Raw genomic sequence first — 14404 nt, 5'->3', positions numbered from 1 at the left:
TCTGTTCCTCGTATAAATCGCTTGGCTTCAGAACAGTTGAATTATTTCAATGTTTGAACTACATTGTGCCTGTTTTTGTTGCTCAAACTGCCTGAATAGTATCATGCAAACACAATTAACCTGACTGTACACGTCATTATTGAAAAATTATATAATTCACAATTTTCTTTCCCATCACGTCTACGTTTCTCATGGAAAAGAAAACAACGCCAAAGTGGTATCCTGCACATTATAAAGTGTGAGGCTTCAGGACTGAAAATGTGTTGGCAGGGTCGGTATTAACAAATCATTATCTTAGCACTAAAAGTTATCCTAAATAGCAGTAAAACATTTATTAAACTGTCACAAATTTGCACTGTACTTTTTCTAAGGGACAAAAAAAATCTTAAACTAAGGTGCTGTAATGAAGATCCATAAGGGAACCGGCAAACATTCAAACAATAAAACCTTAATTAAATAAACAAAAAATACGGAAGTAACCGGCAGCCACCTCACGGTAGACTGCCGGCCATAAAACATACACACAAACGAAACATATGTCCGGGCCCGGTCCTCTCTCGTCAACAGTCCTGCCAGTCGTCCTTTTAAGCTCCCGGTCTCCTCCGTGAATGATGCGGAACCGGTGCGCCTACAACTGATTGCACTTATTACTTACGCCACCGGCCCCGCGTCACGGCTCTCGTCCCGCCTTCCTCACCACAGGTGCGTTTACATTAGTGCGCTATTGTGTTAAAACACAGAACTTTTGCTATACTTAAGCTAGGCATTCACAATACTGCCGAGTTTTCCATCCTCAGAAACAGAGACTTTTGAAAATGCTGCAGACCCGGTTACTTTAAAGTGAAAGTGCGGGGTTGATGATGTTGCTATGGATGATGTCATCACCCGTACTTTTGGCTGATATGGGGATTGGTGATTTAATTATAGAGGTTATGCACTGACGTCAGTTTCCTACGTGAATGCGTTAAAATCTAATTTGGGAGTCCTAAAATGATTACTGACCGTTTCTTGTAAATCAGCCTTAAGATGTTTGGTGAACACGGGCAGGTTTACGACCGCATTTTCTAAACAGACTCCTCTTCATTATCTTGCATGAGACCGATGACAGTAGTGTATCTGACAGAACCATCATTTCTTTACAGGTAATATAATAATGTGAGAGAACACAACCCTGCAGGACACCGGTGTTCATTGTTTAGGTGTTTGATGTGAATGTGTCCAGTCTCACAATCTACCGCCCGTTCGTCAGAAAGCTGCTAACCCATAAACAGACAGAAGAAGCCACAGAAAGCTGCAATGATGGTGTTGAAGAGTGAACTCAAGCCCACAGACTGGATTCTTTTGCAGGTCGTGGCTTTATTAGCATTAAACATTTACAAGATTGACAACAGATTTGTAAAGCAATATACGCATATGAGCAATATAGAAAATAAAGTGTGAATAAAACTGGGGAAACATTGTTCTACATGCTTTGTCTCCGGCTAAGACACACAACTAACAAAACAAATATATAGACGAGATTGAAATGATGACATTCAGCAGTGATGTGAACACCACATCATTCACACCAGATCAATAATAGAGAAGAAATCAGTGAATAAAATCAATCAGCATTTGTGTATCCAGATTAAAGATATTTCACACAAGAACCTGTAAATAAAACAAAGATTCAGTCAATTAGATGCATTTTTCTATTTTATTACAGCATATAATGGAGTCCAGTGCCCGGTTCACCCTTACCCTCAAGTGTTTAGATTTAGCAGTTTCTTTCAAAACACCACAACAGAGAAGCTGTTGCCATACTTACGCTATAAAACATACATACCATTGATTTAAGTAGACCCAGAATTTAACATTACTAGTTTAACAATACATGAAAAAGACGACACTAAAGCCGCTAAAGCTTTCATTTGAGATAAATACACAAAAATAATAAAACACCTTTTAAATCCGTTATAACGCATCAAACTGATATTTTCTCAACTATCGGCTATTAGTTCTATCATCTTTTCTCTGAAAATGAGCACCATTACTTTCTCCACTTCAATGAACATGATATCATTCATCGCGTCTGTGATTTAAAGGTCCAGTGTGTCATTTTTGTGATGATCTATTGATAGAAATGCAATTTAATATAGCTATGCCTTAAGATGTGCATAAAGAGATTACACAATGAAGCGTTACGTTTTTATTACCTTAGAATGAGCTTTTTTTATCTAGTACACCGCAGGTAATTCGCCAGGTTCTGTCAGCCGTCGTAGCGTTTCGAAAGGTAGGTCAATAATACAATAAGTTCTCTGTACCAAACTGGATGGCACAACCTTGAAGCCCAGGGTCCAATCGGATATACATATAGATATGATATACAGTGATCTTCTTATGTCTTGCTATTGTTTTTTCATGGTTCATGCTGTCTCAGTGAATTGTCCTTAATGTTTCTTCGTCTTTGAACCCTCAAGTTATCAAATGAAGTGCTATTGTGACAAAGAAAAAACATTTTGCTCTTCAGAAAATAAATCTTTTGATTGATTGATGGATTGAAAAGAAAAGAAAAAACTTTTGAAACATTTAACTTTTATTGTAATGAATCTAGAATATAAGAACGTTTGCTTTTTTGAGAAAAATTACAAAATACATTTTCTATGAAGCCTGCATTTATAATGCATCATAAGGGCTTTTTTAATGTATTATTAGGTATCCATAATGCCTTATAAAGTATGTTATAATGTCTTTTAAATAATAACGACAACAGTTGCAATATATGTTGCAATATATTGTAATACACACTGTAATGGAACTTTTCTAATCTTGCTTCATGATATGTCTATGTTCTATGTTTCCGGAATGTTATCATGTTTTTCTCAATACGCATCATACCACTCCGCCTTTGGCCTCGAGCAGGGGCCAAGATGTTCTGTTTGGAATAACGGGCATCACTTCTCGTGAACCAGCTCGGGATTCTTGGGGGCAAAGGGAGGGGGTGTCACATTTTAATATATACCCTGTGTGCAGGAGGAAAGAGGGCCTTCATTCTCATTGCTTGTGATGCGGACTGTATGCAGACTGAATGTCAATAAAATACCTTGCAAGGTACTTCCATTTTTCTATGTGTATTGCGTTTGTCAAAAGTTGACTCACCTAGATTAAGGAATAAGAAAATTCCACAACAATTAGCGACTAGGATGGGATCACAAGGCTGACGGAGAACGGACTAGAGTTGACTGATCATCCTGGACATAGCAAATCCAGCTCTAACCCCATACAGGGACGAGAGAACTCTACTCCGGACTCCAAGCTGACGTGATCCCAAAAGAACTCAGTGCAAAGCACAAAAGTGAATAAGAAAATTCCATGACAACACCTATTCAGGGTTATAACTTTTAAATATAAGTATAATGCACTACATACTGTCAATTAAGTTTGTAAAGTCATAAAGTTGTCTGTCCAACTGCATTCTACTTTGTAAGGAGTACGCACCCAAGACTTTCACTCACCATGCCTGGTGATGTGACAATAAAAGTGGAAGGGGTATAATAGAAGCATCCTAACTTGACAAAATAAATCTTAAAAGGACGTTATGACAACCCCACAGCTCTCTTAACCACTGATCTATATGAATGACTGCTCTGCGCATAGAACCCTAAACCAAATGCACTGGAAGTGTTCGCGCCACCATGTTGGTCATAAACTTACACTCAGGTGTAAAGTTTAAAACTAAAGTGTTAAGAACATATACAGACTGCATTTATCTGTATTTAGATTTCAGAATCAGCACATTTGTCATGTGTTGAGGTGTCTGGACCGTCTGCTGATCTGATATGTACGCTATGGCTACTTTAAGGAAGTTGACTGGAACTCACGCACTACTTCATAAGAACAGTTTAAATAAACGACCATTTACATGCTTAAGAGGGTTTAGTGTAATGATTTCCTGAGTCAGTCATCTATACAGACTTGTGGTCCTAACTCTTATATGAAGGCTGACGGTATCAATACTAGCAAATACTTCATGGATTCATTCCTGTGCAATTCTTGGATCGATTGTGTTTTGGAAGTATGCTCACACTTGACTGCAAAGCTATGTGACCCGGAGGCGCTGAAAGAGATTCCTGGAAGTGATGTAGTCACACCGACTGTGTGAATATAGATGCTGGCTGTTAAAGGGCCGAACCAACAATAATATAGTGCTATTAAGCAGCTACTACACACATTTTATCCAGATCTTTCTTGTGGCCCAATGACAACGTATCCACGGCCATGTAGTGGGTCACGGCTCGGTGATTGGAGAACCCTGATCTATACATTAAGAGCCCTTGACCGCTGATCTCCATACTGACTGTGACTTCAACAACAATATAGCTGCTTTAGTAAAGATTAATGTATGTAATATTAAATAGAGTCTGTTATATGTTCTTTACATTCATAATGATTTAAAACACAATATAGATGTGTTTTCTGTAGTTTGATCAGTTGATCAGTCAAGTTTGTTTTCTACTTGCCTCTGTGCTCCTGTTTCTGTTCTTCTTCTTTCTTGGGTAGTTGTGTCCAGGACAGATTAAAATCAGAGATGTGGGATCCCAGAGCAGACTGAAGCTAAAATACATCAAAGATGATTTACAGAATATATATTACAACATCAAACACTCTCATAGATCACTTCTGTCTTCAATCATCACATTTACTTTTCTATCTTAAGACTCTTTTTCTCACCTGATGGAGGATTTTGTCGCTCTCAACAGCTGTATAATCACTGGAGGAAAACTTCAGTCTCAGAAAGGTTTTTTCACTGTAAACTATGTGTGTGTGAAAAAACAAAAACAATTTTTTGAAAACTTAAGTCAAAGTTTAAACATATACAGTGAACATATTAGGCTACTCAAGTTTCGACAAACTAGTTTCTTCAGATATGACATTTAAAATTGATATTTATTATTATAAATGATATTATCATCCTAATGAGGTATATTTTCAACATCCACAGAGTAAACAAACAGAGCGGGAGGCTGTTTATAGAGACATCCAGCGGCGATTAAAAAACACATTGTAATGTAAGCGTGCGGTTCACACAGAACATATTTTTTATTCTCTCGCACCATTTCTTCCTTTGTTTTTTTACACGCGCGGATTTGACTGTTGAGGTTTTACATTGAGATTTGATGAGATGGTGGTTTTACAGAAGTTTTTGAACAATTACCACAACAGAGCAAAATGAATTAATTAAAACGGAACGTTCGAATCAATAAAGCAAAACAATCATTTTCTCCAGGCTTTATAGACTTAAATGAAGAATTGAACTGAATCTGCTGAAGTCGCATACGCTGGTACAGTCAGGTTTAACACAGATTTAACACATCGATATACAACAGTTTATAATGGAAATTAATACACGTGATCACAGAATCACTTTAAATTAATAAGTGATGTAAATGAAACTATTTCATGAACTGAATCACATTTACCTGTTCCATAGACCTCCACCTCACACAGAGAGAGATGCTGAACTATAGGCATTAACACGTTCACATAACGTCCCACCATCCCATTACATGAGAAAGTAATCGATGTGCCGACTTGAAGATCAGGAATAACAGCACATCTAGAGAGAGAAATCAGAAAACAGACAATCAGTGCACCTGTTCAAACAAATCAATGAATGAAAAGTGTTGAAGTGATTTCATGAAGAACTTTACATGGGATTGTTGTTTCCATTGTTGTCCAGTGAGTTTCCAATACGAATCTCTGCTCCGTTGGTTTGATCAGGAGAACCGTCTCTTCTGTTAGTGATGATCACTGTACTGATCTGATAATAACCCAGAAGATCCAGCCTCCACCACGGGTTATTTTCATATGATGTAATAGAGCAGAATTGGACGGGATCAAGTCTATATCTTTGATCATCTATGGCGTATGCAGCTTCACAGGTGGAGTAGGTAGATGATTGTGTAGCCGTTCCTTTCAATGCCAAATTCTCTAAAACAATTCAGAAATAATCATACATAGAAACAATTATTTGATCATCTTAAATTAATTGAATATATTTCTTATATATATATATATATATATATATTTATCTAACATCCAAGTTTCAGGATGATAGTTCATGACTGTTTTTAGTCTCATACAAGCTGATTTCACTTCTCTCTATCCATCATAAAAAGAATCCATAATCTGATAACTCAATGAGAAACAATGAGATTCAATGCTGATATTAATGGAGCCGGCATGCAGCCATTTGTAGTTTTTTCTGATCTATACACGTTCAAATCTTAATTTACATTTTTTTTTTCGATTGCTAAACGACAGTGAGCACAACTGGAGTCACATGTGCAAAACTCTAACTCCAGTCTGCACAGCAGCAGTTCATGTGGACCAAACTCTAGTTCGGTTTTCATTGCTTGCACAGTTTCCAAATCTCCACACACTTATCCCACAACTTTAACCACAACCTGCACAACACTGTGGATTTACAGCACTTTGTTCAAATGCTAATACACTGCTGTCAAAACATATATATATATATATAGGTAGAGCTCCGAAAGACTAATTTTGGAAATGGAACAAGGAAGACGGGTTCGTGGAGGGAGAAGGGTGGCAGGGAGAGGGCGGATGCGTGGAGGAAGACACAGAAGACACTGAGCTGTTATTTCAGATGAAGCTTCACTTATAGACCCTGTCGTGGATCATGGTCTCTCATTGAGAGAGGAAGGGTTGAGGGTGCAACACAATCTGCAAAGATCCACAGTGGCATCTGTAATGTGAATTATCCATCATACAAACCATCATTCCATCATGAGAGTTACATCCTTACAGTAAATGAAAACATTACAGGAATTAATTTTGTATTGCAATTATAGAATATTTACACAGATATATTACAGTAAGTTTGACTGTAAAATATATTTTTATAACAGGACCCAAAGGCCGGCCCCAACAGGAGGAAGAGGAGAAATATGACTTTGTATGACGTCACTGAAATTGTTGAAACTGTAAAGATGAAAAGTTTGTATTTTCTGTATTTTGGTCCACATGAACTGTTGCTGTGCAGACTGTAGTTAGAGTTTTGCACATGTAGCTCCAGTTTTGCTCACTGTCGTTTAGCAATCGAAAAAAACAGTAATGTTGATTTTTCTGTCAAGTTCTGTCAATAAGACATGATGTTTATTTCAGTGAAGTTTCATCGATGCACATTGCATGCAGAAAAATAACATCTTTGTTTTATTAATTCATCTTTTACTAATAGTATTTGTCAGGTCCCGAGTCTGATCACCTGCTTGTTTTGTTTCGTCTTGTTTATGTTTGAGTTTGTCGAGCACATGGCGGCTGTTTTGACATCTCACCATGTGCTCGGAGTCTGCGAGTGTTTGTTTGTGTGTGTGTGCGAGCCCCCTCCCTTGTTATCCTCTCATCACAACAGACTACACTCCTGCTTATCCCGTCACACCGGTCTCCACTCCCGTTATCTCTTCTCTCCCTTCTTAAACTTAAAAGTATTATTTCCATATAAAGCTGCTTTGCAACACAAAATTTTGTACTGAATTGCATTGGATTTGGATCTCTACACATACTTTATACTTTTTTATAAAATATATGTATACTGATAATCAGAACAGACATTGTCCTGCACATCATCTTATAGAAAATAATAAATAGTGACACAGAATCATTTTTAATGAATAAGTAATTTAAAGGAACCAATTTAATGAACTGAATCACATTTACCTGTTCCATAGACCTCCACCTCACACAGAGAGAGATACTGAACTGTTGGCATGACCACATTCACATAACGTCCCACCATCCCATTACATGAGAAACTGACAGTAGATTTTACTGAAAGATTAGGAATTACAGCACATCTAGAGAGAGAGAGAGAAATAAAAAAAAGAGGTCAAGCAATCAATGAATGAAAAGTGTTGAAGTGATTTTAATGAAGAACTTTACATGGGATTGTTGTTTCCATTGTTGACCAGTGAGTTTCCAATACGAATCTCTGCTCCGTTGGTTTGTTCAGGAAAACCGTCTCCTCTGTTACTGATGATCACTGTACTGATCTCATATTCCTTCAGAAGATCCAAACTCCACCATGAGTTCATTTCAGGTGATGCAATGGAGCAGGATGCTGAGCCAGGTCCATATCTTACACCATCTATAGCGTTTGGAGCTAAAGAGGTGGAGAACGTAGATGATTGTGTAGCCTTCCTTTTCAATGCAAGATTCTCTAGGAAGAAATTCAAACAGTTGATCATACAAATAAACACTTCTGTGGTCATCTAATAACCATGAATCTCTTTAACCCTGTATGAAAAGACTTGTGAGAACCAATGCGATTCATTGCCAATTCGTGATTCGTGGAGCCATGTGCCGCCATATTGATTGTATTTATTCCAATCTATACATGTTCAAATTCAATATTAAATAAACAGAAAATATGACTTTTTTTCTATTTAAAAACATATAGTTTAGCTTCTGATGACATTTATTACCCCTTAAGGTCATAGTACTTATATGACAGATATGCTGTTTGTGCTTTCTGAAGCTATTTTTTTTTTTATTGTATAAGATTACATTTACACACATTCAGTCATCTCAATTCAAAAATACAAAATTATATAACATAATATATACAAACACTAAATTATAAATATCAAGTATGAACATACAGATTAATAAACCAATAAAAATAATAAGAAAAAAAAATATAAAAAAAAATAAGATAAAATATAAACAGACTTACCAACATCAGTAATAATAATGATAATAGGGTTTATTAATTAAAGAAATTTTTATATATTCTAGTTATTATTAAAGCTTTCTTATTTTTAACTACTTTAAGAGACTCAATATATAAATCAATTTCAATTTGGAATAATTTTAAATTTGGTTTGGAATTGGAAAATTTAGCTTTATGAATATGGAATTTACCTAATAAAATAAATACATTTACAATATTACATACATTTTTATCTTTACAATAAAAATAAGTGATAATCTGTTTCCCTTCAAGTACAATTGTGTGTGTTATTTTAGAAGCCATATAATTTTCAACCATAAAAAAGATGACTTACAGATTCTTGTTCTGTCTTACAGAAACTACAACAATTATCAATAGATGTGAATTTTGAGATAAACTAATTTGTGGGATATGTATTGTGCAATATTTTCAAATGTAATTCTCTAACTTTGTTCGTAATGCAAAATCTAAAAGGAACATGCCACGCCCCATGCCAATTAATCTCAGTAAACTGAGCATTCCAGAAAAATTTCCCACGGGGTGTTATTTCCTTTAAATTTAAAAACATTTTCTGATATGCTTATTTGTACAATTGCTGCTCATTATATCCACACCATTGTTATAAAGATTAAAACTAAAGTCTGGCGCTCCATTTTGTTTTATATAATTTTTCATTAGTTCTAATATGCCATTAGGTATAAATTTGAAAACAGAGTTATGTTCTTTGAATGTTATTGGGAATGCCTTCTCTCTAAGAAATGATTCATAGCTAAATAATTGGTTATTACAATCAAAAAGGTCTTTTAAAAATATAACATCTCTATCAATCCATTTCTGCAAATAAAGTGACTTGTTCCCTTTAGTGATACATTCATTATTCCATAAGATGGACTTGTGTGGAGAGAAGTTGTGGGAATGACATATCTTCCATGCCAAAAGAGCTTGTTGATAAAATTGGGATAGTTTTAACGGTAATCTTGTAATATTGTAGCTACATTTCAATAAAAATGTTAAGCCTCCTACACTCTTAAAAATATTGTTGGGAATAAAGTACCACAAGGATTCTGGTGCTCTCAAACATTCCTTCAACCATTTCACCTTAAATGTGTAATTCAAGTCCAAAAGTTCAAATCCACCTTCCTCCTTTGAACCAGAGAGGTCTGCTTTTTTTACATGATGTTTGTTTTTCCATACAAAATTCGTAAATATGGTATTTATATCTTTACATGTTGAATCATTGACATCAAGAGATAGACGAATCTTGAAATCCCTTCAGCTTTAGTCAAAAGAATCCTTCCTAAAATAGAGATGTCTCTTTGAAGCCATAAATAGTTTTCTTCAATTTAGTCGAAAAGTTAAGTTGTTGACGTTCTTAATGATCCTTGCAGATATGAATACCTAAATATCTTACACATGTCCTAACAGGCATATTAAACATTTAATCCTCTTCAGTCTGATACAAAAACATAAGATTTCACATTTAGATTTGTTAAGCGTTAAACCTGAGGCAGCTGAAAATTGGTCAATTAGGGTTATAGCATTATCAATCTGATGTTTGTCACTCAAAAAGAGAGCTGTATCATCCGCTAATTGAGTTACTCGAATTTCCCTATCAAAAATAGACACTCCTTTAATAATAGAACTATGTTTAATATGTAGTGACATTGATTCAACCACCAGCAGGAACAAAAACGGTGAAATAGGACACCCCTGGCGAACTGATCTCAGTACAGGGAATCTGTTTGTAGTATTTGGATATAGTATCACAGAACTACCAATATTTTTATAAAGCATTTCAACTGTAGATATAAAAAATTCCCAAAATTAAAAATCTGAAGTGCTTTAGTAGAAAATAATGTTCAACCGTATCAAATGCTTTATAAAAATCAAGAAATACTATCACTGCATCAGTATTGATGTTATCAGAATAGTCCAGCAGGTCGAGAACAAGTCTTATATTAGAGCTAATGTGACGGTTAGACATAAAACCTGTTTGTGTTTCACTTTTTATCTCATGAAGACCCCTTTTTAACCATTTGGCAAAAATCTATGATAAAATTTTGTAGTCAATATTTAAGAGTGTAATATTCCTCCAATTTTCTATCATTAAATTATCTTTATCAGGCTTAGGGAGAAGACATATTAAACCTTGTTTCATACTCGTGGACATTTTCTTTTTTAATGTACATTCTTTAAATAAATCAAATATAGGATTTTCAATAATTTCCCAAAAACGCAGATAAAATTCAACTGAAAGCCCATCATTACCTGGAGATTTCCTTTTTTTCAATGAGCTAACAACCTCTGAGATCTCCACTTTAGTAATGGGACGATCACAATCCAATTTAAATTGTTCAGATATAGTTGGGGTAAATGCTTTAACTGATTCGATAAATCTATCAAAATCATCGAATTGAATATTAGACTTATATATATATATATATTACTATAAAATGTACCAACATGTCTTGAAATGTCTAAAGGGTTAGAAGTGATGTTATTATCAATTTTAAGATTAGTTAAATTATTTCTCTTGCGATTTCGTTTCTCTAAAGCAAAGAAATAAGGCTATGGCATGACTCCGCCGCAAGACAAGAATAAACATGACATGATAGCGGAATCATGACAGAACTAAACTGGAAGTCTGTCATTATATAAACAAAAAGAAAGAGAAAGAATAAAAACACTGAATTGGATGTCTGTTAAAGTTATAAGAAATAATTAATGAAAAAAATACTCTGAGTTAAGAAATATCAGAGATTAGTTTACCGCCAAGTAGAAAACACTGAACCCGAGTACCTCAACTAACTCTTTTATAAATTATCATTTGAACTATTGAAGTGAAAATATTACTCTTTTACTTGTCTACAAAGAGAGCAAATTATCCTATTAAGATGAGATGGCATAAATGAACTTGAAGATCGTACCTCACTTTAGATAAGTTTAACTGGTTATACTATTGTACCTCACAATAAAGAAATTTAACAGGTTATGCTGTGTGTCTCACACCATTAATGATGACAGCAGGACCCTGCCATTTAATTTTTTTTTCCGTCAGCACGCGCTTGCTTCACAAGAGGCCACAGTTTATTTCTGCACTGTCTCTCCTGTTGGGTTAAATCCTCAGTCATTCGGAGGATCTTTCTCTTCATGACATCATTGTTGAGGGAAGCTCTCCAGTTTGAATCTGAAGTTGCGCATGGTAAACTGAATGATGATTGGACGTGAGCTTTTATCCTCTCTCGGGCGTCCAACCATGTGAACATTGTCCACCATGAATCCAAACTTGCTCTTTTCTTCTGGAATGATTTCTGCAATAATCTCCAGTACCTCCTTCCTCACATCCTCGTTGCTGCTTTCTGGAACATTCAGAAGACAAAGATTCCACCTCCTGCTGTACCGCTCCATCTCTTCCTGCTTCTCCCTCAGAATTGTCATCTGATCGCCCATCTTCTTTACTGTATCCTCAGTACCTTTCCACTGGATCTCCAGCCCTTTCACATTTTCTTGAACTTTAGCAATCTCGGCAGTATTTTTCATTACCATTTCTTCAAACTTCAAAAAACGATCGTTTAGGCCATTAATGGCTTTTAAGATGTCGGCATTTGAAACTGTTCCTTCTTCTTTGGTGCAAACCTTTTTGGGGTTTGGACTTTTTGTGGGAGTTTCAGGAAAAGGTGTACATAACCTGGGGAACAAATCTTCATCATCTATATCCATGATCAAGCCTTCCTTTCTCACCTTCTTAGCATCTCTCTTTGACATCCTAGCACACGTGTTCTAGCTATTAGCAAAACTTTGGTTTACAACTCACTACGCACGTGTCCTGGTTTACACAACTTTGGCTGACAGCGAACAGTTCGTAAGTTAACAGCTATCACAATATTTGACCAGCTAATGTCATTTTATTCGCGCGAAAAAAACTTACTGGATGCAAGAGCAACATTCCTCTCCTTTTTTGTCAATGACAGTCTCAATAAGTTCTTTTAAATCATTGGTACTCAGTCATAGTCACGGAGCTCAGAATAAGACGTCTGCATAGGTCGCCATCTTGGACCAACCCCCCTTTCTGAAGCTTCAAAAACTGAACTGTCATGGCATTACAAAGCTATGAACTGCCTGTGACTCCGACTGTTCTGGTCTCCAAAGTCAAGGTTTGTCATCTCAATTGAATCTGTGACATGATGAACTAATAAAGATTAAGGCCTAAACCTTGTTGTGTCGAGCAGGGCGGGACGAGTTCTGTGAGGTATAGGCGCGAGGCCGGTCACGTGAGTGATAACGAGTGTCAGCTGTACGTGCACCGGTCTTGCATCTCTAACGGAGGAGCTCAGGAAGCATAAGAGAGGAGCGACAGGAGTGTTTCATGGCAGTGTACCGTGAGGTGGCTGCCGGTCTTTTACTTCCGTGTTTGTTGTTTATTTGAGTTGATAAAAGTTTTGTTGAATGTTCGCCGGTTTCCGCCTCCTTCCTTCCCTTTTATGGACCTTTTTACAATTTTTTATTGTAAACTCTGTCCGGGAAACCGACCGATCATGTTTACATCAATTTAAATTTAAAAATTGCACAACACTCTCTGCGAGAACCTAATCCATCAGTGAATGTACATTATGAATGTAAAGGGGGAAAGCGCTGGACGTTCTGCTCGACTCTGGTGTTCTCTCATAACATTACAAAAATAAAAACATTGTGTCATTCCAAAATGTTCCCTGTTTCCGCTTGGCAAATACACGACCGCGTGATAATGTCAAACACCAAGGATTAAGTGAGACTAGACTTTTCTCGTTCAGCGTATCATAGAAACCAATGCTAGTTAATGGTAATCATCATACTGGGAATTGTTTTGGTTTTAATTGAAAATATAATAGTGTCTACTGGTATGTAATTGATTCTATTGGTGGTGTCTTAAAAATACCCCAAATGGTACTTTAAAATATATTTTTTCACAGCCCTACTAGGTACCATTCTAAAGCTCATTATTGACCATTTTAACCCAGAACATTTAACATTTTGCAAAAGTAACATAAACATATAAATGTAAGTAACAGTAACAACAGTGTGTAAGAGCTTCTCATAATAACACTGACCTGAACTGCTACTCAACAGCGGTGATATAAATCAATGCATTCAAATAAATTGAATCACTCTTTAGATCGATTGGTTGAAATTGAACAATAACTAGAAAACAGTATATGTGTCGTGCCAGACAAAGGCTTCTGGGAACATTTTTGAATAATGAATAACTTTGGATAACTCATGCAAATAAACAGGAAAAAAACACATAATTTGTTAAACTAATGAATTTATCCAGTGCTAGTTACCAGTATAGAGATAATAATCTTATTACCTGTTCCATAGACCTCCACCTCACACAGAGAGAGATACTGAACTATAGGCATGAGCACATTCACATAACGTCCAACCATCCCATTACATGAGAAAATAATCGATGTGCCGACTTGAAGATCAGGAATAACAGCACATCTAGAGAGAGAAATCAGAAAACAGAGAATCAGTGCACCTGTTCAAACAAATCAATGAATGAAAAGTGTTGAAGTGATTTCATGAAGAACTTTACATGGGATTGTTGTTTCCATTGTTGACCAGTGAGTCTCCAATACGAATCTCTGCTCCACTGGTTTGTTCAGGAGAACCGTCTGCTCTGTTAGTGAT

General features: G+C 36.0%; 1 protein-coding gene across 1 annotated transcript; it reads right to left on the bottom strand.

Annotated features, from left to right (window-relative positions):
• Positions 1-1343: 1343 nt before the first annotated feature.
• LOC306899708 (uncharacterized protein) lies at positions 1344-14209 on the bottom strand. The gene is made up of 8 exons (XM_079466150.1): positions 14079-14209; positions 7942-8218; positions 7720-7856; positions 5691-5970; positions 5460-5596; positions 4711-4793; positions 4500-4593; positions 1344-1650 (listed from the first exon to the last, which is right to left on the bottom strand). Exons 1-8 carry the CDS (start codon positions 14155-14157, stop codon positions 1628-1630), a joined length of 1110 nt encoding a protein of 369 aa, XP_079322276.1. The 5' UTR covers positions 14158-14209; the 3' UTR covers positions 1344-1627.
• Positions 14210-14404: the final 195 nt, after the last annotated feature.

This window comes from Barbatula barbatula (genome assembly GCF_947034865.1).
Source record: "Barbatula barbatula genome assembly, chromosome: 1".
NCBI lineage: Eukaryota > Metazoa > Chordata > Actinopteri > Cypriniformes > Nemacheilidae > Barbatula > Barbatula barbatula.
This window is presented reverse-complemented; position numbering and strand designations above follow the sequence as displayed.